At 40.8% G+C, this 23,257-nt stretch overlaps 2 protein-coding genes and 1 long non-coding RNA gene across 3 annotated transcripts; 1 reads left to right on the top strand and 2 right to left on the bottom strand.

Annotated features, from left to right (window-relative positions):
* Nucleotides 1-714: 714 nt before the first annotated feature.
* LOC124261668 lies at nucleotides 715-15,465 on the top strand. Its single transcript, XR_006894388.1, has 3 exons — nucleotides 715-796; nucleotides 5,366-5,367; nucleotides 15,455-15,465. It is a non-coding gene; the product is annotated as an uncharacterized LOC124261668 (long non-coding RNA).
* LOC124261667 (MAM and LDL-receptor class A domain-containing protein 2-like) lies at nucleotides 10,909-18,385 on the bottom strand. The gene is made up of 8 exons (XM_046696014.1): nucleotides 18,075-18,385; nucleotides 16,890-17,103; nucleotides 16,326-16,481; nucleotides 15,486-15,649; nucleotides 15,028-15,138; nucleotides 12,926-13,049; nucleotides 11,735-11,932; nucleotides 10,909-11,258 (listed from the first exon to the last, which is right to left on the bottom strand). The coding sequence occupies exons 1-8, from the start codon at nucleotides 18,324-18,326 to the stop codon at nucleotides 10,978-10,980; spliced, it is 1,500 nt and encodes a 499-aa protein (XP_046551970.1). The 5' UTR covers nucleotides 18,327-18,385; the 3' UTR covers nucleotides 10,909-10,977.
* A 2,659-nt stretch (nucleotides 18,386-21,044) lies between these two features.
* Nucleotides 21,045-22,808, bottom strand: LOC124261654 (toll-like receptor 4). The gene has a single exon (XM_046695996.1). The coding sequence runs from the start codon at nucleotides 22,806-22,808 to the stop codon at nucleotides 21,162-21,164; it is 1,647 nt and encodes a 548-aa protein (XP_046551952.1). The 3' UTR covers nucleotides 21,045-21,161.
* Between the last annotated feature and the right edge of the window lie 449 nt (nucleotides 22,809-23,257).

Raw genomic sequence — 23,257 nt, 5'->3', positions numbered from 1 at the left:
CAGTTGTCACATGTCAGCGGTATATAGGAGGAGAGCCGCGCCTGATGCAAGTCCCAGATGTTACCACTTTTGGAAACCTACAAGCAAAGGTATGGTGCTGACAAACCAAGAAATATAATCAGGATTCGAACCCAGGATTACTGAATTCCAATACAGAATATTGTGGTGCAGCAGGCGACCTGACGTAGGGATGTGATTTGGAACACTCGTCATTACCCCACTCGTAGTCCGTGTTGGGATATTCCATGACTAAACAATGCTGATTGGATCCTACATTGTTTGGTTGCCCTGGATACCAGTTGGTATAGCCAATGGCTTGAGGAACTGCCATACCTGTCCATTTGAAGTTGCTATCGTTGTCTTCGTCGTTGCCCGATGTGAAGAAGCCGGAACTACCAGCCGCCGTCAGGACTAGGAAGGAAATCGTCTGAGTGAGTGAGTGAGTGAGTGAGTGAGTGAGTGAGTGAGTGGAGTATGGATGAGCGTGTGGGTGTTAGAAATTTAAAAGCCATAACTTCAACTAAACTACAACTTAATAATAGCAACTACTTATTTGCAGAAATAGAGTGAGTGAGTGATTCTTGGTGTAATGGGTGGTAGAGTGGATGAACCGGAATCTCAAAAACGGCTGTGATAAGGTAGTAACTACTGCAACGTCCACAGCTAACTACCCATGCTTCCCAACTGCTATTTCATGAATATTATCACTGTGAAATAACCCAAAAATCCAGCCACACATCAGGGCTGGTATTCAAAAGGTTACCAGCCCAAAATCGATTTAAGCAAACCAAATATGGTGAACTTACTTAGATGTATGGAACATCTAACATTTTTACCAGATCATCGAACTGGCTAGCTGTAAATTTAGACCGTCCGTCAGAAATCTAGCCCGTCTCGAGCGGACGGACGGACCTTACTTCATACACTGATATTATACTAATAAAAAAAACCCGTGATGATCGGGGTTAGAACTGGTCTACAGTAACCCATATTTGTCGTAAGAGGCGACTAACCGGATCGGTTGACACGTGTCATCGTATTCCAGTTACGTAGATCGATGATCATGCTGTTGATCACTGGACTGTCTAGTCCAGACTCGATTATTTACAGACCGCCGCTTATAGCTGGAATATTGCTGAGTGTGGCGTTAAACAACAAAACAACCAACCAACCAACTACCGAAAAAGCTATGTCCAGCTCAATGGCGGACAGGGATTCAAATGAAAACAAGTAGATAATCGGTGTTGTTAAAACACTTTCCATAACATATTGTTTTGAAGCATATTTCTAAAAGTAACCATCAGTTGCAAGTATTCCAATACTGTCTGCTCTACTCCTCAAGTGTGCAATCTGCGAACATTGCCTGGGAAGTATGGATACATTCAGTCGTACTTAGGTATAATACCGCTTGGACAGTATTTCAGTTATATACTTCTCACACTTTACTAAGGATCACAAAAATTCGCAACTTTATTTAAACGTAGATTTATAATTAGAAATTGTATCAATTTAAAACTGGATAAATAATGATATGGTAACACATCTTTAGGAAAACAGCCGCTTTAAGCTATCCGTATGGATGGTTTTCATGGCACCAATCAGCCATTTTGCAAATCATGGTACGGTCATTGATAAGTACACAACACCTGTCAATAGCAGTCATGGGATCCACCAGATGAAATGACATACTGAAAACTTGGATCCATGCTTACAATAGGCTTAGCTATTTAAACCAAATTTGACCCCACATCTTAGTTTTCGGTTGAATCAATGATTTGATCCTTGGCAAAGTGTGAATAGTATATCACGATATCACGGCGAGTCTGCTTGACGTGGGATGTCACACACAAAAACAACAACAATAAAACAAACCAAAACAACAACAATAAAACAAACCCAAACAGCAACAATAAAACAAACCAAAACAACAACAATAAAACAAACCCAAACAACAAAACAAAACAAAACAACAACAATAAAACAACCAAAACAACAACAATAAAACAAACCAAAACAACAACAAAAAACACAAACCAAAACAACAATAAAACAAACCAAAACAACAACAATAAAACAACCAAAACAACAATAAAACAAACCAAAACAACAATAAAACAAACCAAAATAACAATAAAACAAACCAAAACAACAATAAAACAAACCAAACAACAATAAAAAACAAACCAAAACAACAATAAAACAAACAAAAAAACAAACCAAAATAACCAAAAAAAACCCAATAAAACAAACAACAACAATAAAACAAACAAAAACAACAACAACAAAACAAAACCAAATAATTTTTTTTAAATTCCAGCCCTGTCCTAATACTGGAACTGCAGACACCATTCTGATTTGCTCTAACCTTTAACCCATAAACCCCTTTTGATTTTTGTCTCACTGCACCTGGGTCGTTCTTGATGATGTTGACCAGAAACTGTTCTTCCTCAGAGTCGATTGCAACCAAGTGAGAAGCCGGGTTCGCTTCTTTACATGCCTTAGCACAGTTTTGCCATGTTGCTGATGTAGAATGGAAGGAGTAGCAGGAACGACTGCCGTTCCCTATTCGGCGATATGTACCGGGGGGACAGCCATGGACACCTGGAAATCAAATACTACTTTCAAATCAAACACTGTTTGGCGCCGGATAGGCTTACGTCATAAGTGAACAGCCTACGTGTATGTAATTGGTACCTGTGTATCATAATGATCAACGTGCAGATCTGCCTTCTTCCAACTCTTTAGGATCAGCGAGATCAAGACATACCTTGACAATGACAGTCTGAGGACAGTTATCCAAGTTTATGTCACATCACGTCTTGACTATGGAAATGCCCTGCTCAATGGGACTACTACCGCTAACCTCAAACTACTGCAACAAGTACAGAACAGTGCTGTGAGGATGCTGACTGGTACCAAGAGAACTGACCATATCACCCCTGTCCTGAAATCACTCCACTGGCTACCCGTAGAGCACCGAATCACTTTCAAGACTATTTCTATCACGTATTCAGCAATAAATGATGAAAACTCACCAGCCTATATCAAGGGCATGTTACATCGCTACCAACCAACAAGAGCTTTAAGATCAGCCGATGATAAACTACTTCATGTTCCTAAAACTAAAACAAAGATTGGTGAAATGGCTCTATGCTTTGCAGCTCCAAAACTTTGGAATACTCTACCACTGGAAATTGGAAGCTGTCCAACAAAACTCATCTCTTTTCCGCTCACTTGAACAAGCGCCGTTGAGCAGTAATATTTAATCTGAAAACCAGGCGCTATATAATCAATTATATCATTCCTTCATTCATAATGTTATGGCGAGACGGGAGACCTCGTCATACATGCCACCGCAATCAGAAATGAAGAGTTGCCTCTCCTAGGCGTACCAGGAACCTCTGATCGTGGTTGAACCCGAGATTTGCTCTTTTATAATGTAACTTTGCCATCGTGATCTAGATAATTCTGACCTTTATCCCTTATAAAGTTCACGAGACATAGTAAATTTGCTTAAAACAGCATCAAACGAAACTCGCTTACTGTCACTCATAACGGAGGTAAGCTGTCAATTATTTTCAGAATCGGAATGCAACGGTTAAGAGAAGAACAGTTACAAATAACGGGAGGGGTCAGGCATCTCAATGTATATTCAGAAAACTGCTATTGCTGAAAGGTGCTACTTCACTGCGTATAAACTACACAACGTTTCATAGGGATACTGGTATAGGTCCGTCTCCTATTCTCGCGGGATTCCTATTCTCGCGGTAAATACGTTTTCTGCCGAAATCGCCAATGCGTGAAACTCAGCGGTTGTTACATCACCGACTGGTAACTATAGGAAGTGGACCAAGTCGGTGAATGATCAAAATCTTGCAGTGTCACGAATATTGGGGAGTTTATACCAACTTGGACATATCATTACTTTTTCCCACCCTTTCCGGCAGGATGACTCTTACATACACTCAATAACGTTAATTCCTGGTAATACGTCGAGAATAGGAGAAGCCTCATTTCATCAATGGCGGATGGCATTCTTTATCACCGGGCTGACGAGTGGTAATTCACCTGATGGATCTGGCAGCTGATAGATGCAGATGTTAGAGGAGAAGGCCCTTCATTTAAAAACAACAAGCATTCATACGATAAGAATTGTTTGTGTTAATTTTTCAGCCGATATCCGTAAGTACCGCGAGAATAGGAAACGCCTTCCTATATGGAAGCATTTCTGGACTAAAACATCTAAAACATCAAACATTTTATTGGTAAATAAACGAACTAGAATATACCTTTTACAAATTGGGTAGTTTAAATACCCCATCGTTTAAATTGTATTAAAAGTAACTGATGAATGAGTGTGGCTGAAAATGACTTTATGAGTATTCCAGAAAATATCAGGAAAGGGGGCATCAGAATTGTATGGAATCCTAGAGGAGACATGTTACAATTTGGCAATAGAACTCGAGCCTTTGACATGATGACCGAACGTTATGCCATTAGGCTCTCCAGCCAACCTTATAAAAGAAAACAAGGCAGAAAAAGGTTTTCGACGTGTTATGTCCCTTACATTACTACATTAATACAACCGTGGTGACTAAAACTGATCTCCATAAACCTGGACTGCCCCTATCTTTTCTATATTTTGCAAAACGCAACTAACATTTTCTTGTTTCAACTATGACCAATCAAGATCATTAACGTCCTACTTACTTTGACACGTTGTTTTGTAGATGTAAATGTCGTCGATAGCGATGTTTCCACGAAAGTCATGGTAGTTTTTCCCAAAGACGTGTTGGTAGTAGCTTAGCGATGTTCCTTCAAAAACCACCTGTTCAAAATAAGTTAAACATTAGCCCTTAACTATGACAGTTTTTGAGTACTTTGAATTATTTCCTCAATTCGTGTTTTGTTTTTTATAAATCGACCTTTACCCTCATTTCAATATTTTTCGACATTTCCAGTGTTTTCAATATGTTTCCGTCACTGTCTCAAAACTTCGCGTAAATTCGATTATTGTCTTAATATTTCAAGTATATTTCAAAACTCGAAAATTCGAGAATGTCTTCCAAATTTACTGCATGAGGCTAACTGAAAGTTACTCAAGACTCGTTAGATTCCATTCCATGTCGCATGCCACTATTATTACGTCATATCATCTATAACCGCGCAAACATATGCTCAGCTGAAGAAAATTGTCACATTTCCAAATCCTTTCTCCGGCACAACACTCTGGTAATCGATTTCTATCGTCTTTTCAGTCCAAAATGCATTGTTACACATACTGGGAATATTATAGTAACCACACATCTCTAGTTGGTAATTTATATTTGCACATTCATTTTCAAATGCTCACCTTCAGTTACAGAAGTATATAAAATAGTAATTCACGTAATACAGGTAATATATCAATCAATCCGAGGTCGTTATTGTAATTTTATACCTTTGATAGACCAATCAAAATTCAGTGTTTTCCAAATGAACCTCAACGTACTTTGAATGGCCTTGGAGTGTACTCTGGACCGATGTCAACCTCTCCAAGCTGCCAACTCGGGGATATGTCGCCAGATTGCGTCCACACAGGTTTTCCCATACCGTTGCCAATCTGAGACATGACCGTGTACAACAGGTAACACTCTGAGACATGAACGTGTACAACAGGTGACACGAAGATATGCATGAGGGTACTGGTTTGGACTGAGCAAAAGGTAGAACCACAGCTACAATGTTGTACACATGCTTTCACAAAGACCCCAAGAGACTCCACTAGCAGCTTTCTACTCTCTCACAGTCACCCATGACCTATCCAAACTCATTAAGACAACAGTGTAATAAGTAGAATTTAGTTTCAATACAATCTGAAAGGAAGATTTGCAAGTTATTTTCCGTTGGGATGATGTAAAGATCAGCGACACTATTTTCTCAGTTATTATTACTTTGATATCGATACTCATATTTATGATTTTCATTAATCATTAAGAGTAGACTGACAGGGCCACTGTCCTCGTTGTGGTAGTGTTTAAGGACCTTGGGGACAAAGGGTCATCACACTCACTTTCACATACACGTTGAGACCCTGTATGTCCGGTCCATTCATGTTGTACCAGAACTGGACACAGTAGTTTGGTGAAGGATTGAACATAGGCGACTCTAACAGGGCGGATGATTTCCTCTTGTAAAATGTTGCTGATTTATAGGGATCTATGTACATGTAAGATCCTGTGAACATTGAAAGAAGGAATCACATGTACATGTCTCTGGGTGATCTGAGGCCACCACCTACAGGAGGTGACACAGAACCACCAGATATCTGCATCAGTGGTATGTCCTAAACTTTCCAAAGTCTCCTAGAGAATTGTAGTCCCGACAACCCACTCCAAATGCCAAGATTCTCCCTTGAAGTTTCCTAAACTTTTATTTCCTTTCATAAGCACACGCGGAAGGTATGTTCAACACAAATGTGTCCCAAATATACCGTGACACTTACAGCAAAAAATCTTTCAAATCAACCAGTGCGTTCAAAGATGTTATAAATTTTAAGTACTTGTCTAAAAGAGTGGAAACATTTTTTTAAACCAAACCCGCAGCAGTGCCAATTGTATGATCATTCCAAGGTCCTGTGAGTGGGCTCATCCTCCCCCTGCCCTTGTACCACGTGGCGGTGTTGGTCTTAGATTGGGTGTAGCTACAATTGGTGCCCTCGAAGTCACAGAAGGTCAAGTTGTAGTTCTCAACTGAAAGTGTTTGAGTGAGTGAGGAAATTTGTTTTAAGGCAGCTTTCAGTTCTAATTCAGTTTATGTCAGTCCTTGTAAGATGAATGTGTGAGAAAAGCCTTAACAAATCTTATTGTGAGAACTACTTCCGTTTGACCACAGTGATGGCGGATCATAACAACAACTCCATGGATTTTGACGCTGACTTTCGAATTTTACACATAGGCAATTGGAAATTTTTGGATTAAAAATGCGTTTGATTTCATTGCGATTCACTGCGTACGTATAGAACACTGCCGCACTACTTCACCTTGACCACCAACATGACTAATATCAACACAACAGACGTGATGGAAATCCTAATGAAACATTTATTAAACTCGAAAAAATACAGTTATATGATTCCGCCAGCCCCAATTATGAGGGAACCTCACTATCATATTACTTTCTAATATAAATATATTTAAACTCAATTACAATACACAGCCCCAAACATAAACAAAACAATATCTAACATATAAACCAGAAAGCCTTGTAAAAATACATCCCTATCTATACAAAATATGCAGCAAAACATGAGTAAACATTTACCTACCTGGTAAATGGTATATTTAATTCCGTTTAGAATGGGAAATGTGCAAGATAGATCTAACACATTTATGCCACTCATAGTCATACTCCATCATATCCCGTTGCATCGTTCACAAAATAATTCTGCTCTCTGCCAGCTCCCCCGCAAGGTTGTCACTGTTATGTTCATCTACTTTGAAAAACGCTTGGACACAGTCCAGTCCCAAACGATGAAAACGAAGTTCCAAGGAATCACAAGTTAGTCACATGTACACTAAGCAGCAGCACTGTGACTCCTTTGTCGCATGCCGGGGTGGAGGCAGTACGTGAAATCATGATCGGCCGGTCATAAAAATCAACAGTCTTTGATGAGTTACAGGTCGTAGGTTGATCAGGAGAGGATCGATTCTTCGATTCTGCAGGGTTCAGATTCAACAGTCAGTCAAGTATTGTCCACTGTCACTTCAAATTTCAACCTTTTGCAAAATGTAAACACTGGCTCGTCCGCCATTTCAAACTGTTGCGTAACTGTCTACTTCGAAGAAATTAAGTAGAGTGATTCATGTCTTCGTAGGAGGCTGCTGAAGGTACCCAGTAACATGAGGAGTTTCGGAGATTCTTGTCATTCTAGTCCAGTCGAGCAGTGTGGTTTGGCCAAAGCCATTGTATACTGACTTTTGTCAGAAACTGAAAATTTGAAACCTTTGGGGTAGAATCTTGGCAATAAGATTATAAACCAACAAAATACACAATTGAGTATCCACAAAAGTACCCCTGACAAAAGAATGTTCTTTGCAAGCAGACTTTTAATCTTCTACAGCACGTCAGCAGGAGGTTGAGGCGGAGGTGGAGGCGGTGGCGGCGGTGGTCTGAGTGTCGCACTCACCCTCGTGTCCGAGGGTTTGACACTGTACTGACACTGACCATTCATGAAGCTATATCCAGGGTCAAATGTGTCCCCATACTGCAGCAAGGACAACAGCAGTAACCTCACAAACATGGCAGCGTCGCAGTACTACGCAACCGAGTGACACCTGAGTGTGACTGGTCTTGCTGATAAGGTGAGTGAAAGGTTCCACATGCAACACCTACATACATGAAGCATTAACTTGCTTATTCCTTTCCGTGGTTCGTTGAACGACATCTTGATAAGGAATTACTCAAATGTTGAATGACGTTGATTACGGCGAAGTTAGTAGGGCCTCATTCTTGTAAGGAATGATTGAAAAGTTCGACTGACGTTAATTACGGTGAAGTTCTATTGTATTAGTACTTTTTCCATTATCAAATCGAGTACAAATCACAGGGAATTGTTTTGTAATCTGGAGGATTATTTCCGCGATCATATCAAGCACAAGGTACTGGGAACGTATAGTTTTCATGCCTATCAAATGTTCTAGAGAAGTTAGATGTATCTTCCCTAGCTGCTGAGTGCGGCGTAAAACTAAACTCACTCACTCTTCCCTAGCGTAAAATGAACATGTAGCCACCAGTTTAGCCTTATTGTTACCAGATCACATCAGGGTTGTGGCTTGTTTTATAGGACCTAACAAGGTACGAATACTCAATGCCATTTAGAAAGTGGTCAAACGTAACATATGTTATATTTGGGATTACGCTTTCTCAGTAAAGTACAGATTCTACTACTTTTGTTGGGTTGACTCCCATCCGAGAACCGTGCCAGGTTACACTTATCAGAGGGGTACACAAAGTATCTTGAGGGGTACACAAAGTCTCAAAGTCTTGACTACCAATTGTCGGACTTCCAATTTTGTGGAAGCCGTGGTGGCTGAGTGGGTTAGAGGGTTGACTTTGAGTGCTGGCGATTAGGTGCCTGATTCTGAGGGTGTGGGTACGAATCCTGAATGGAATCAACCCAACAAAAATGCTAGAATATGTATTTTACTGGGAAAGTGTAATCTCAATTGGAACATGTGTTACTAACAAAGTAGAAAGTAGTATGCTTTAATGAAAGTAGCATGAAGCCAATACACTTGCAGTAAATGTTTGAAGGAACGAAAGTTGTAGGGAGATTACGACTACACTAAACCACTACCATTGTACTGTTCTATTGAGAACCCTCTTTATCCTACAAATCTATTCTATACACATGGATATGTGTATCGCAACATAATATCTAACTGCCATAATGCATTATGAGCTTCGATCTATGTAACTGAGATGCGGTGACATGCATTTACTAAGTCAGCGAGTTTTATCATCCGATCCCATTGTTCCCCTCTAACGTGAATGGGGTTGCTGAAGACGAGTTCTAACTCAGATCTTCACTGGACGCTTATGTCATGATCTTCACATGTCCTGTGGTGTTATGTCCTATTCTGTCAAGTACTAGTAGTCGCCAACAAGCTTCAAGGTCTATGACTGACATTACAAGCCATTGGGAGCTCATTATTGAAATGTCTATGATTTTCATAAGTACTACAATGTCATGTCTCACAAAGCTGTTGTCATGACTCCGCCAAAATACAAATGTCCCATTTGTCTTTGGTTCAATACACTAAATTGATGACTCGCTCTAACAATCGTGTTCTCATTGACTCTCTTATTTCTTATTGTCAGCATAATTGCTCTGCATCAGCACATCTTCAGGTTTGTTATTACGTTCTCCATAAGTAGGGCGGTGGGTAGCCTAGTGGTTAAAACAGACCCGGGTTCGATTCCCCACATGGGTACAAAGTGTGAAACCCATTTCCGATGTCCCCCGTCGCGATATTGCTGGAATATTGATAAAAGTGGCGTAAAGTCACACTCACTCACTCTTCATAAGGATGGTCACCCTCAATAATCAAACTCTTAGCCTTCGGCACATCGGTAGACCTGGCCCTTTTCTTCTTGGTCGTTATCATCTCCCTTAGGGACCGTTCATAATTTAGGGGTTGGGGGTTGATGATGATGATTTTAAGGGGTCACCCATTTTGTTCTAGGGAGGTAGGGGGTCATCAATTTTGTACTCGTTTCTAGGGGGTCAGCAATTTTGTACATAAAAAAATCTTTAAAAATTATGCTTAAAAAATATTGGAAGGGGGAGTACATGACATGCAGGAAGGTCGCTTACTTTGTACATAAATTTTAAGGGAGGTCATTCACATTGTACAGGCTTCTCCCTAAAAATCATCAACAGCAAAATCTCGATTATTTACAGACAGCCGCCAAATAGCTGGAATATTGCTGAGTGTGGAGTAAAACTAAACTCATTCACTCACTCCTATTGGATCAGTTGTTCCCTAATTTTCCCTGCACGTATTAGATAGGGGTCACCTCTAGCTGACCCCTGACTTTAAATGTAAGACTTTTTTTGTTTCAATATCGATTGACCAGTCAGTTGCTTGGGCACTTTCGATGCTGATAAGACCTCCCACATATATTTCAGCTGGCTTTGCACTTTAAATGATATCAAAGTTTGCCATCGCACCATTGTATAAGGGGCAGGTGCTGTTGGTAGGTCAAAACATGCGTACCCTTTTTGCTGTGATTTTCAGTGATGTCCCCATGCAATTTTCAGTGATCCTTCATGTAATTTTCTCATTTTTTAGTCTTTTATGTCTAATGTAATTTTTTTGTTCTGGTGTTTTATATTTATGAATAATACATACATCCAAGCACAGATTCATTGTTGGTAAATGCATCTTTTATTTATAAGGACCATCACTTAATGATGACAATGCCTGGGATGTCTCATGTTGAAGTGGTGGTTGCTGTTGATGGCAAGGGCAAGTCCACTTCACAGATGTAAGGGAATGAGCTGGAACACTCGTTATCACCCCACTCGTAGTCTGCGTTGGAATATTCCATGAGTAAGCAATGCTGATTGGATCCTACGTTGTTTGGTTGCCCTGGATACCAGTTGGTATAGCCAATGGAGTAAGGTATATCCATGCCTGTCCATCTGAAATTGTTCTCGGTCTCCTCGTCGTTGCCTGAGGTGAAGAAGCCGGAACTACCAGCTGCCGTCAGTGCTATAGGGAAACAGGGTGAGTGAGTGAGTGGACGGATGGTCGGTGAGTGCGTCAGTGGATTTATATAGTGAGTGAATACATATAATCAACCAAAGATACCTATTTGGTAAATGTATAAGGTATATTCTATATTTTTTAGCCCATCAGTAAATAAAGGCAACATCGTGTTCGCCATAGTTTCTGCTTTCTTCAACAAGTACTCACTGGCAATCATTGAATATAGTGACACCAACCATGGCAGATCGATTGAGAAATTTTCTAAGGTTTAACGCCGCTACGAACAATATTTCAGTTACATCACGACATGTCAGTTTGATGTGTGAGGTCGTATCTGGTCTTAGGAAACTGTAACACTGGTCTTAGACGCTTAAATCTTAGAGCCACCTCTGACCTAAGAGTTGAATTGATTGTACTTACAACATATTCTGATCTGCTCTAACTATGAACCCTTAAACCTGTTTTTAGTTTTGTCTCACCTGGGTCGTTCTTGATGATGCTGGCCAGAAACTTATGTTCTTCCTCAGAGTCAATGGCAACCAAATGTGAAGCCGAGTTCTCTTCTTTACATGCCTCTTGACAATAAGACCATCTAGTGGGCTTGGTGTGGAAGGTGTAGCAGGAACGACTGTCGTTCCCTGTTCGGCGATATGCACCCGGGGGACAGTCAGGGAGATCTGCATATCAAATAATATGTACACATGAACAGTGTTTTGTTTAGAGATTGTGTCATGTCTCATGAGCCCACACACTATATATTGCATGGGTTTCATTGGGTTCGGGTTTGGCTGCACGTAGTTGCTGTGGAACAGCCCATGTTCCAGACATATCGTACGCAACTAGAACATTATCAACCTGACATTTGCAATAGACCTGGTGATTTCAGGTACGAACCGTTCAGACTGAATGACTTCGTTGGCTGTGCGTTATCAGGCCAGACAGATTTTACTTTACTCATAATTTCAACCACTGTTTGTTTTTTTTTACCTGAAACCGATTGCTTAGCTGAAATATTGCTGAGTTAGTGACTGAACTCACTTTCGTCACTTTACTTGAAGTATATAGATTACCCACACATAGACCGTTTGTGTGGGTTACATCAAATGTTCCTCTTTGTGTTTGTATACCTGGGACTCCTTTCACGAAGCAACCTTTATTAAGGTTAGCCTTAACTCCCATTCTTTAACATTGCACTAAGGTTACCTTAGTGACTTACGATCACCTTAGTGCTTTGTGAAAGGAGGCCACAAGAGCTCCTGACCCTCCTTGCCCTGATATTGTGTTCGTAAGTTTCACCAAAATGGCACACGTCACTCATGGAACACGTTCTGGTTCATATGCACACTAAGTGAGTTAGTGAGTATGGTTTAACGCCGCTTTTAGCAATATTTCAGCAATATCACGGCGGGGGACACCAGAAATGGCAAAACACATTGTACCCATGTGAGGAATTGAACCCTCGACTTCGGCGTGACGAGCCAACGCTTTTACTACTACGCTACCCAAACAGTCCCAATACATACAAAGAGAAATTAACGTCATGTTGTTGATATTGCGCCCATAAGAGCAATGAATATCATCTGGCTATATTATAGTAATTAATATTGTTTAACTAAGACCAATTAATGTATTGTATGTAATGTATTGTGTATATTGTAAGTCTTACTTACTTTGACACGTTGTGTTGTAGACGTAAATGTCGTCGATGGCGATGTTTCCATAGGTGTCGTGGTAAATGGAATCAGACGCAAAGACGTGTTCGTAATAACTACGCGATGTTCCTTCAAATACTAACTGAAATAGGATTTAAGGGACAATAGTTTTGTAACATATCGATATGATGACATGAAGCATGACATGACATGGAGTAGCATGACATGACATGGAGTAGCATGACATGAAGTAGCATGACATGGAGTAGCATGACATGAAGTAGCATGACATGGAGTAGCATGACATGAAGTAGCATGACATGGAGTAGCATGACATGAAGTAGCATGACATGGAGTAGCATGACATGAAGCAGCATGACATGAAGTAGCATGACATGGAGTAGCATGAAATGAAGTAGCATGACAAGAAGTAGCATGACATGGAGTAGCGTGATATAAAATAGCATGACATTAAGTAGCATGACATGAAGCAGCATGACATTAAGTAGCATGACATAAAATAGCATGACATTAAGTAGCATGACATTAAGTAGCATGACACTGCGTAGCATGACATGAAGTAGCATGACATGGGCGAGTGAGTGAGTGAGTTTAGTTCTACGCCGCATTCAGCAATATTCCAGCTATATGGCGGCGGTCTGTACATAATCGAGTCTGGACCAGACAATCCAGTGATCAACAGCATGAGCATCAATCTGAGCAATTGGGAACCCATGACGTGCCAACAAAGTCAGTGAGCCTGACCAACCGATCCCGTTAGTCGCCTCTTACGACAAGCATAGTTGCCTTTTGTGGCAAGCATGGATTGCTGAAGACCTATTCTACCCCGGATCTTCACGGGTCAGCATGACATGGAGTGGCATGACATGGAGTAGCATGACATGGATTAGTATGAGATGAAGTAGCTTGACATGGAGTTTCATTAATCAAACAAATACTTTCGTAGCGGCTGCGTGGTGTTTCTTCAAAAACACTGAAAATGAAATATTTGACCGTTGAACGGCAGAGGTTAAATCAGTTTAAAGTGATTAAATAAACAAACGTTTGCTGTAGTGCACGACTGTTACAGAGTCAAGCCTATCTACAACCAATTACAGGTAATTGAGGAATGTGACTTTCTCCAATACCCCTTCTTGACAGGCTACAGACCAGAGGAGTACATGGGTTGTTCGGGCTCAGGGAACATAACCGAATATAGAGGGTACATCGACCCATGTGCACCGAGGGACCAGTGAACAACATAATTATCTTACTGAACACCTCAATTTTAATTTTAAAATGTTTGAAGCACGGGTATCGGATCATAATAAGGAGTACCAGAGCAATTATCCGATACCGACAAAGACAGACAAGAAAACAAATTTAGAGTTACATCCTTTCCATTGATTTGCATTTGCAAACATCGGTAATTCCCGTACATCATACGTGACTCAATTATTCGAGATAAAAAATTACTAACATGAAGTGCCATATGAATTCCCACACTTCGGCAATCCCAGCGGGTGACATAGAAAATGGAAATGATATATAGAATAACCCTCAGCCAATCAGAAAACGACCTTTAAGTGTGAGGTAAGATAAAATTTATTGTGTAAACCGAGAGGACCAAGAAATATAGAAATATGTTTTAAAAAATATCGTTCCAGTTGCTTCAGTGATGTCAGTATTTTGCAGTGATCATTTGTCTCAGTAACTAACTGACGTCACATGTACCAAGAGTGCTCAAATATTACCTCACACAGTTAACTTTTCAACAATGCAGGTCTATACATCTGGAAATTAAACCACTTACTATTCCAATCGTGATGGTAACGTTAACACATGTCATCGCATTCCAATTACGTAGATCGATGCTCATGATGTTGATCACTGGATTATATGGACCAGACTCGATTATGTACATATAACTGGAATATTGCTGAATGCGACGTAAAACTAAACTCACTCATTCACTTATGCATATATTCCTCTTAGGCAGGTGGTATGCTTCGAGTAATAATAAGTATATTCCTTTATAGCGATCATGCTCTTGTTCTTTGTGGCGTTAAACAACAAACAAACAAACAAACAAATAAACCATTCGCCAGGACAATACTTACATGGAATGGTTTTGAAGTGTACTCAGAGCCGATGTCAATCTCTCCGAGTTGCCATTTGGCAGACACCTGACCAGATCTAGTCCACACAGGGTAGCCCAGGCCGCTGCCAACCTATGACATACAATACGTACAGATGACAAGAAGATGTACAAATGGGTACTGTGGAGCTTGGAGCAAATGATAAATGACAACTGAATCCTTGTGTATATGTTTTCACCCAGGCTCAAAGTTTCTGTGGTTATCTGCTCTCGGGCAGCGACCAGTGATGTTGGCAAAATGAAATGTGCTTTAGATTTTAGTTACAATATATTGTGTGAAACTGTGAAAACATTATTTCTGGGTTTCTTTTTAATTTGTGTTAGCGTTCAAATATTATTCTTAACGGGTCTTTTTTCATACTCGTATTCTTAGTGGATTAGTATTTAAGTTCCTTGGTGTTGAAGTTCTTGCACTCTCACTTTGGCATACACGTTGAGATCCTGTATATCCCGTCCGGCCATGTTGTACCAGAACTGGACGCAATAGTCAGGTGATGGATTGAACAGAGGCGACTCTAGCAGGGCGGATGTTTCCCTCTTGTACCATAATGCCGATCGATGAGGGTCGATGTGCATGTAGTTTCCTGTGGCGATTTCAGTCCTTCATAAACATGTCCTGAAGCAATCTTATTAAAATCAGACCACAATGTTCATCACATCTACTCATAGTTCTGAGAGCATTAAGTTACAGCTCATGTCAGAACGACCCTTCATCCAACCGATCAGAACTTTGCTAATGAGATTGCTCGTAAACGTGAAGGTCGGAAAGGGGTTTTCATATGCTGCAACCTCAAAAAGGTTCACACAACACATTTCCACCTTTATAAACTTCGCAGCTGAAGCCACACTACTGTGGAATAGCCTCCCAAGCACTATCAGAGAAATCAACTGTAAAGACTCTTCAAAAAATGCCCTAAAACCCATCCGTTCAGAATATCCCTCTTATAGTCTTCCAGACTTTCTTCTTCAGCGCCGTTGAGCAAACACTTTTTTGGAAATAGGAACTATATAAATTCATGATCATTATCATCAAACTGCTTCTACTCACTACCGCGTTGTTCCAACTCAGTGATCTGTATTTTTATGGTGTATGACCTTATTACCAACATTCTACCACACATTCTTAAACCTTCTCACATCAGCCCACATAGTTCTTCTTAAGCCCAACATATAGATATAAAGTTGTAATTTCAGCCAAGTCAGCACCCCCCTAAAGACACTGGAATGGAATATAAATATCAAATATGTATCCCGCCTAACCGTCAGGAGTGCCAATTGTATGATCGTTCCAAGGTCCGGTGACTGTGCTAGGTCTCCCACTGCCCCTGTACCACTTGGCGGTGTTGTTGCTGGCCTGGGTGTAGCCGCAGGTGCTGGAGCTGTCGAAGTCACAGAAGGTCAGGTTGTAGTTCACCGCTGAAAGGAGTGAGACTAGGGTGAGTTTGGTTTAACGCTGTTTTGAAAGGTGATCCAGTTATGCGAGTACCTTACATCTAAATTATGGGAAAGCCCACAGATCTTACATAGGTATTCCTCTGGTGAATCCAATGGGCATGGGGTTTGGTGCTGACAACCTTAGAATCATAATCGGGGCAAACCAGTGAGTGAGTTTCGTTTTTCGCCGCTTTTAGCAATATTCCAGCAATTTTGTGGTGGGGGACACCAGAAATGAGCTTCACACATTGTACACATGTGGGGAATCGAACCCGGGTCTTCGGCGTGACGAGCGGACGCTTTAATCATTAGGCTACCCCTTGAATTGTGCACGAGTTTGAAAGATCAAATATTCTCTCCCTGTGTTTAAATATTGCTTTACAAACAAACCAGGTTTGACAGTCGTGGTAGATGTAGTCGTCATTGGGGTACTTCGGGTACAGTCCGGACGTTTTCTGCAGGTGTCTAACTCACTCTGTAGGAGCCTAATTTCATCTGATGCTTGCTTCGTGATGTTTCTCAGTTCATCTTCCTTTTCCAACAACAATCTTTGAAGTTGTTCTACGCTTAGATCGCCATATGGAGACGTTGACCGGACTCCTTTCTGCAATATTAATGGTTTCATATTAAATATATTATCTGTGGGGATATAATGTGTCAGTTGTTTTGTGTATGTATGCCTGTGTGCGTGCGTGCGTGTGTGCGTGCGTGCGTGTGTGTGTGTGTGTGTGTGTGTGTGTGTGTGTGTAGCTATTTCAGACTACGCTGCTATTATTACCAACGATATGGAGTATGTTTACGCGAAGGCAAGTCACCGAATCCGAATTCTTGGTATCAAACTGTTGCTTGTATACTATACAGGCATGAGAATATATTCTCTAGACGTGAGTGTAATTGAAAAGGTGTAGATTAGTTATGAAGAGATTATCTTCCTCTATGTACTTGGTAATTGGGCCAACGCATCGAATTGAATACCAACAGTACGTGTCTGTACATTGTCGATGCCTGAAATATGTCCCATCACAACATTGTTCATGTAATATGCATACATTTTGTGTGTTGTATATAAATATCTGTATACTTAATTCAACAATTTCTGTAGGCAGAGAGACAAATAATTGAGCTGCCTTTCCTCCACAGTTTTATACTTTTGACTGACTGAATTTGGTTTTACGCCGCTTTTAGCAATATTCCAGCAACATCACGGCGGGGGACACCAGAAATGGGCTTCACACATTGTACCCATGTGGGAATTCGAACCCGGGTCTTCGGCGTGACGAGCCAACGCTTTAACCACTAGGCTACCCCACCGCCCCCTTATACTTTTGAGACAATAGGAGAATAAGATATGTTTCAACCATGTAATGGTCAGTAGTTAAATACCATGGCTTGATATAATATAACCTACGTATTCTAAGTATCCTTAAATAACATAATGTACCGTACTCAGAGCGTATGCAATCCGTACATTACGCAGTTACCGTGTTCTGAACCTGTGCACCGTACGTCACAGACGTAGCCGTGTACGGAAGTCTTGCAACCGTACGTCATGGATTGTCATATAATATCACCTACCGTATTCTGAAGCTCTTCAATCTTCTTCGTCATCAGTGCCATGGACGCCTTCATCAACGTGACGTCATTTTGTACAGCGGCGCAGCAGGAAGCGCCGGCGGGGGTGGCGACAGTGGTGTGAGTGTCGCACTGACCTTCGTGACCGAGTTTGACACTGTACTGACACTGGCCATTCATGAAGCTACATCCAGGGTCAAATGTGTCCCCGGGCCCATATTGGAGCAGGGACAACAGAAGTAACAGCACAAACATGGCAGCTGTGTAAAGGGCGTCCTGTATAATAACTCTGTAATCAGTGTGCCAGTGATAAGGTGAGTGTCAGTTTTCCACCTGCCAAGTCTCAATACGTGTACAACTAAGCTCCATGTGAACCACGTTCATAACTATGGTTCTTAGGATACCTTCTTGATCAGGAAATATTGAAAACATACGCGGGACGTTTTTACGGTAATATCAGTAGTGCCTCATAATTTATCCCATTTGCGGAGATCGATGCTCATGCTGTTGATCACTGGATTGTCTGGTCGAGACTCGATTATTTACAGACCGCCGCCATATAAACTATATTATTGCTGATTGCGGCAAACCAACCAACCAAGACTCATAACCAATGTATTCCTAAGTCACACGACTTACCTGGCAGAATGTCACTATTTTCAACAGGAACAACTGGATAACCCATTTGATTCAAATTGGCGTTGGGTTAGTCTTATGGTTAAAGTGTTCGCTCGTCACGCCGAAGACCCGGGTTCGATTCCCCACATGGGTGCAATGTATGAAGCCCATATCTGGTGTCTCCGGGTGTGATATTGTTGGAATATTGCTAAAAGCTGCGTAAACACCTACTCACTCGCTCCATTGATTAAAGTCATGAGGGTCAGTGTGACTCTCAAATGACCCATGACCGATTATGTACTTGTTGACAGTCACGTAATCATATGTCTGAAACATTGCTGAAAGTGTGAAAGTCAAAACTCACTGACCAATAGCGGTAGTGGGTTAGTTTATTCTTGAAACGTTTGCCTGTCTAACTATGAATGTCGAATGTTCAATTCCCACACAGGAAATTGTTTATTGCATTCCCGTCCAGATGTGGCTGAAATACCGTTTAAGGCAGCGGAGATGGTACTTGTTGACAATACATGGAAAACTCAAGGAATGGTAGACTAAGTTTAGAAATGAGCACATTGGTTTTCAGTGGGGTATCCAAAACTATCCATATGAAACTTCATCATCTCCGTGTCGGCAGGTTTTTTATAATATACATATATTTCATTTCAATATCGAATGTTCTCGTCACGATATGGCTGAAATATTGCCGATGTGACGTTAAATATTAACTCACTCACTCACTCACTCATCATCTGTTGGCAGAGAAATGGCATGCGTCCTGACTTGTTCAAACAAGCACAAACACACAAACAGACACGCACGCACGCACGCACGCACGCACGCAATCACGCACACTTACCCACTTGCGGCACCTCTGGCTTTCCTTCCATAGCATGACAGCAATGATATCCTTGATCAAAGGCTAGATACCGAGAATGACAACAATCCAAAACCGTCTGTAAATACGTCTATTCTGTCCTATATAGAACAGTGCAATATCGTAGCTCGAAATCAAATAAAGTCGACATCGAATTAGCATCTACTTTTAGTAAAGATGATTATCGAAATACGAAATAAATTTTGTCACATGACACTGTAACTTATGCAGTGAAATATGAAACTATTAGTCAAATGCACAGCAACAATAACTGACAAAAAAGTAGTTACATTCCTACCACGAAACATGCGACAATAACGGGTTAAACATTCTCAATGGTTTTTATTTACATACATATCAATATTGGAGAATGCAACAAACGTGCTTTCCACACAACATTCAAGGCCTCAGTAAAGCTTTTAGAGGTTTAATGGTAGACATGTCGAGGAAATTTCCAAATTTGATGCATCAGTGACAAAAAATAGTGTCCGATGCAATTCCCTATTTTGACTTATACCATACGTTCCCGAATTATTTCAGGTGAACTAGACTTTGCATATGTTTGTGACAGTTGCTACCGGTGGGGCAGGATCCGCTCACCTTTTCGCGAACACCTGGTATCATCACTATTTGATAGTGATTCATAATCACATGCTCTGTCATCGTATCGCATGGTGACAATCACTGGATTGTCTGGTTCAGACCCGATTTGTTTACAAACAACATAGTACAGCTGTAATACAGCTTAAACAAATATCTGCCCATGATATAGTCACAACTGTACAATCGACCCTGCTTTTCGCAGAGATTTCTTATGAAAGTGGAAAGGGTTTTGCCGCGTCTATTTACACATCAACAGCGTTTGTATTCTGTTGCTTGCCATATCACGATTGGTATGACTTCACGGTGAAACAAATATCTAATTACGTCTAGATCTATTGTGGGATACGATTACGGAAACACCTTAAAGTGTTCCTTGATCCTTTTACATGATTCTTCTCATGTGTTGTATTGCTCTGTGAGTACAACTCTGAGGGTGTTGTATTGGTCTGTGAGTAAAACTCTGAGGATACTTAAAGGAAAACCACGATAAAGACTCACACACACAAGTCAACTCCCAGGTGACATTAGTGTTTGTTTTTAAGTCCGAATCTAATTTGAAAATGCGTAATGACCATACATGTAGACTTAGAAAAGGCACTTAATGTAAAACTCTACCGACTATTGGTATTATTAGTCATTGACTTTAAATGTTACATTACTCTAAAACTATTAAAATATTATATACCTATGACAGTTGATGTTCGAATTAAACGTATGTACTGCAAAAGTGAGTGAGTGAGTGAGTTTAGTTTTATGCCGCACTCAGCAATATTCCAGCTATATGGCGGCGGTCTGGAAATAATCGAGTCTGGACCAGACAATCCTATGATCAACAGCATACGATGACGTGTCAACCAAGTCAGCGAGTCTGACCACCCGATCCCGTTAGTCGCCTCTTACAACAAGCATGGGTTACTGAAGATCACTTCTAACACGGATCTTCACGGATTGTACTGCAAAACAGTGTGCATGTGTAAGGTCACCTATATGACAGTCTAACTATCAAGTGCCGTGGACACATTTGCCCAGAACAGTTCCTGGTCGCTGGGGTCTTTTGGGTAGTCTACAAAACGGCTGTTCTGTACATCGTAAAGTATCACGGGTGGAATGTCCCGGCACGGAATGTCCTCCAACATGATGATGACCATGACAGATCGGCCAGTGGACACAGTCTCCATGTTGGCCATGTGTAACTCGTACCTACACCACTTCTTCTTCAGGAACGCCTGGGACAACAACAGCACAGTTTTCTTGCTGCTTCTGATCCCGTCGATGATGTTCTCAGCAATAGGAGCTCCTGGAAGAGAGTCTCGATCCCGGATGTAAAGTCTCTTCCCCTTCTGGTGTTCCAGCTTCTGAATCATGTCCTCGCGGACAAAATGAAGGTCATGGTCGGCGTAAGAGACGTAAACGTCAAAATCGTAAATGCGTTCATATTCAGTTTTGTTTTTTCTTAGTTTCAGTTTGAACACATAAAAAAAGTAGATAATTTTCCAACGATAACGATAGCAGATAGTTGCTGCTATCAGGGAACAGATGAGGACGAATGTTGCAAGTAGTCCCATAGATAGAGCTATGAAATCAGAGCAAGAATCTTTCAGATTCTTTAGTACATCATGATCTTTAAAATGTATTACTTCCCCATTGATGTCAACGCAATGATACAGGTCTCTGTTTGCTGCATGAATGTTGGAGTTTAGCAACCATTCAAGAAATTCTATATTTTGACATGTACAGCGGAGGTCGTTTCCAGACAGGTCTATGGTAAAGTTGTGCAAAGCGGCTAGCCTGTCCATCTGGGATCTCAACCGTGGCGATATATATTTGATGTAGTTGTGTGAACAATTTATACTTGTAAGATTTAAGTTATGGTCCAGATCTACAAATAGGCTGTCCATGTAGTTTAAAGAAAGATTCAATGTTGTCAGTGATTTCAGTCCAGTAAGGAAATACCGATGCAAGAACAATATCTTGTTGCTAGACAAATCTAAAACTTCTACTTTACTTTGATTCCGAAAATATTCCCAATTTTCAGACATAGTGAATGCATTGTGGGATACATTTAGGTGCGTTAGTGATGGAAAGGTTGCAAAAAAATATGGTTTGACATACGTGGCAAGATTTCCTGAGAGATCAAGATGTGTGACATTTTCCAAGCCATATATAGGACCTAACCAAACAGCAAATATATTATAAGACAGATCAACACGTCTAAGGCTATTATCAGCAAAATGCAACTTTGACAAATCATATGCTAACTTACAATCTGTGTATTTTAGTGTTTTTAGATTTGGAGGAATGCCATAGGGTTTGATCGTATGAGCATTTTCCGGTATTTTTTCGTGTGGAGAATCCTCCAAATATTTCTCTGCTCTTGGTGTTGTGAAACAGTTTTCAGTTTGATGGTGACTCGGTAACGTATATCTGGTTTGGTTTTCCGGTTCCGCAAATGGTAAGGTGTGGAGTCCCCTCGTTGTGCTTAAATCCAGAGTCTCCAGTCCTGTCAGGTTCTGTAGGTACCAGATGTATGCACCGTAGGTGAGACGGTTGTTCCTGACGCTGACTGTCTTCAGTGTATTCGGCAACAACCTGAACACATCTTCGTGAATCAATTCGATCCGGTTGTCGTTGGCCTCTAGCATTTCCAGGGACGTATTTTGAAGATTTAAACCAATCGACTTTGGTACCAGAACACATATAGTATGTTCTCCCACCATCTTGTTGATAAACAGTTGTCTTAGTCTCGAATTATTTAATCCCCTTGTAGCATTCGCGACTCCGTTTAATTTTAAGAAGGTGTTACCTGATATATCAAGAGTGTCAAGGTTCCGCAAGAAGGAAAGAGCTCCGGGCTCTACTGTAAATATCTTGCAATAAGAAACATTCAGACTCTGTAGCATCGGGACGTTTTGTAGGAAGTCCTTGGACAAATAATCAATTTTACAACGCCCATTTAATCCAGATAGTGAAAGGTATGTAAGATTGTACATCACTTCACACCCACTACCAACAGGACTTCGAAAAATACCATCCATAGTGAGACTCTCGAGAGACATCAGTGGACAGAGCAACGACGTGGGTATCTCGGCAT

This window comes from Haliotis rubra, unplaced genomic scaffold (assembly GCF_003918875.1).
Source record: "Haliotis rubra isolate DU_JTF1 unplaced genomic scaffold, ASM391887v1 Scf802, whole genome shotgun sequence".
Classification (NCBI taxonomy): Eukaryota; Metazoa; Mollusca; class Gastropoda; order Lepetellida; family Haliotidae; genus Haliotis; species Haliotis rubra.
This window is presented reverse-complemented; position numbering and strand designations above follow the sequence as displayed.

Excerpts from the sequence above, each read along its gene's own strand:
- LOC124261654 (XM_046695996.1), bottom strand. The coding sequence starts at position 22,808 with ATGCTAGAGGCCAACGACAACCGGATCGAATTGATTCACGAAGATGTG.
- LOC124261667 (XM_046696014.1), bottom strand. The coding sequence starts at position 18,326 with ATGTTTGTGCTGTTACTTCTGTTGTCCCTGCTCCAATATGGGCCCGGG. Across the intron at positions 15,139-15,485 it reads ATCTCAACGTGTATGCCAAA|GTTGGCAGCGGCCTGGGCTA; the intron begins GTGAGAGTGCAA and ends TGTATGTCATAG. Across the intron at positions 13,050-15,027 it reads ACACTTCAAAACCATTCCAT|TTAGTATTTGAAGGAACATC; the intron begins GTAAGTATTGTC and ends ATCCTATTTCAG.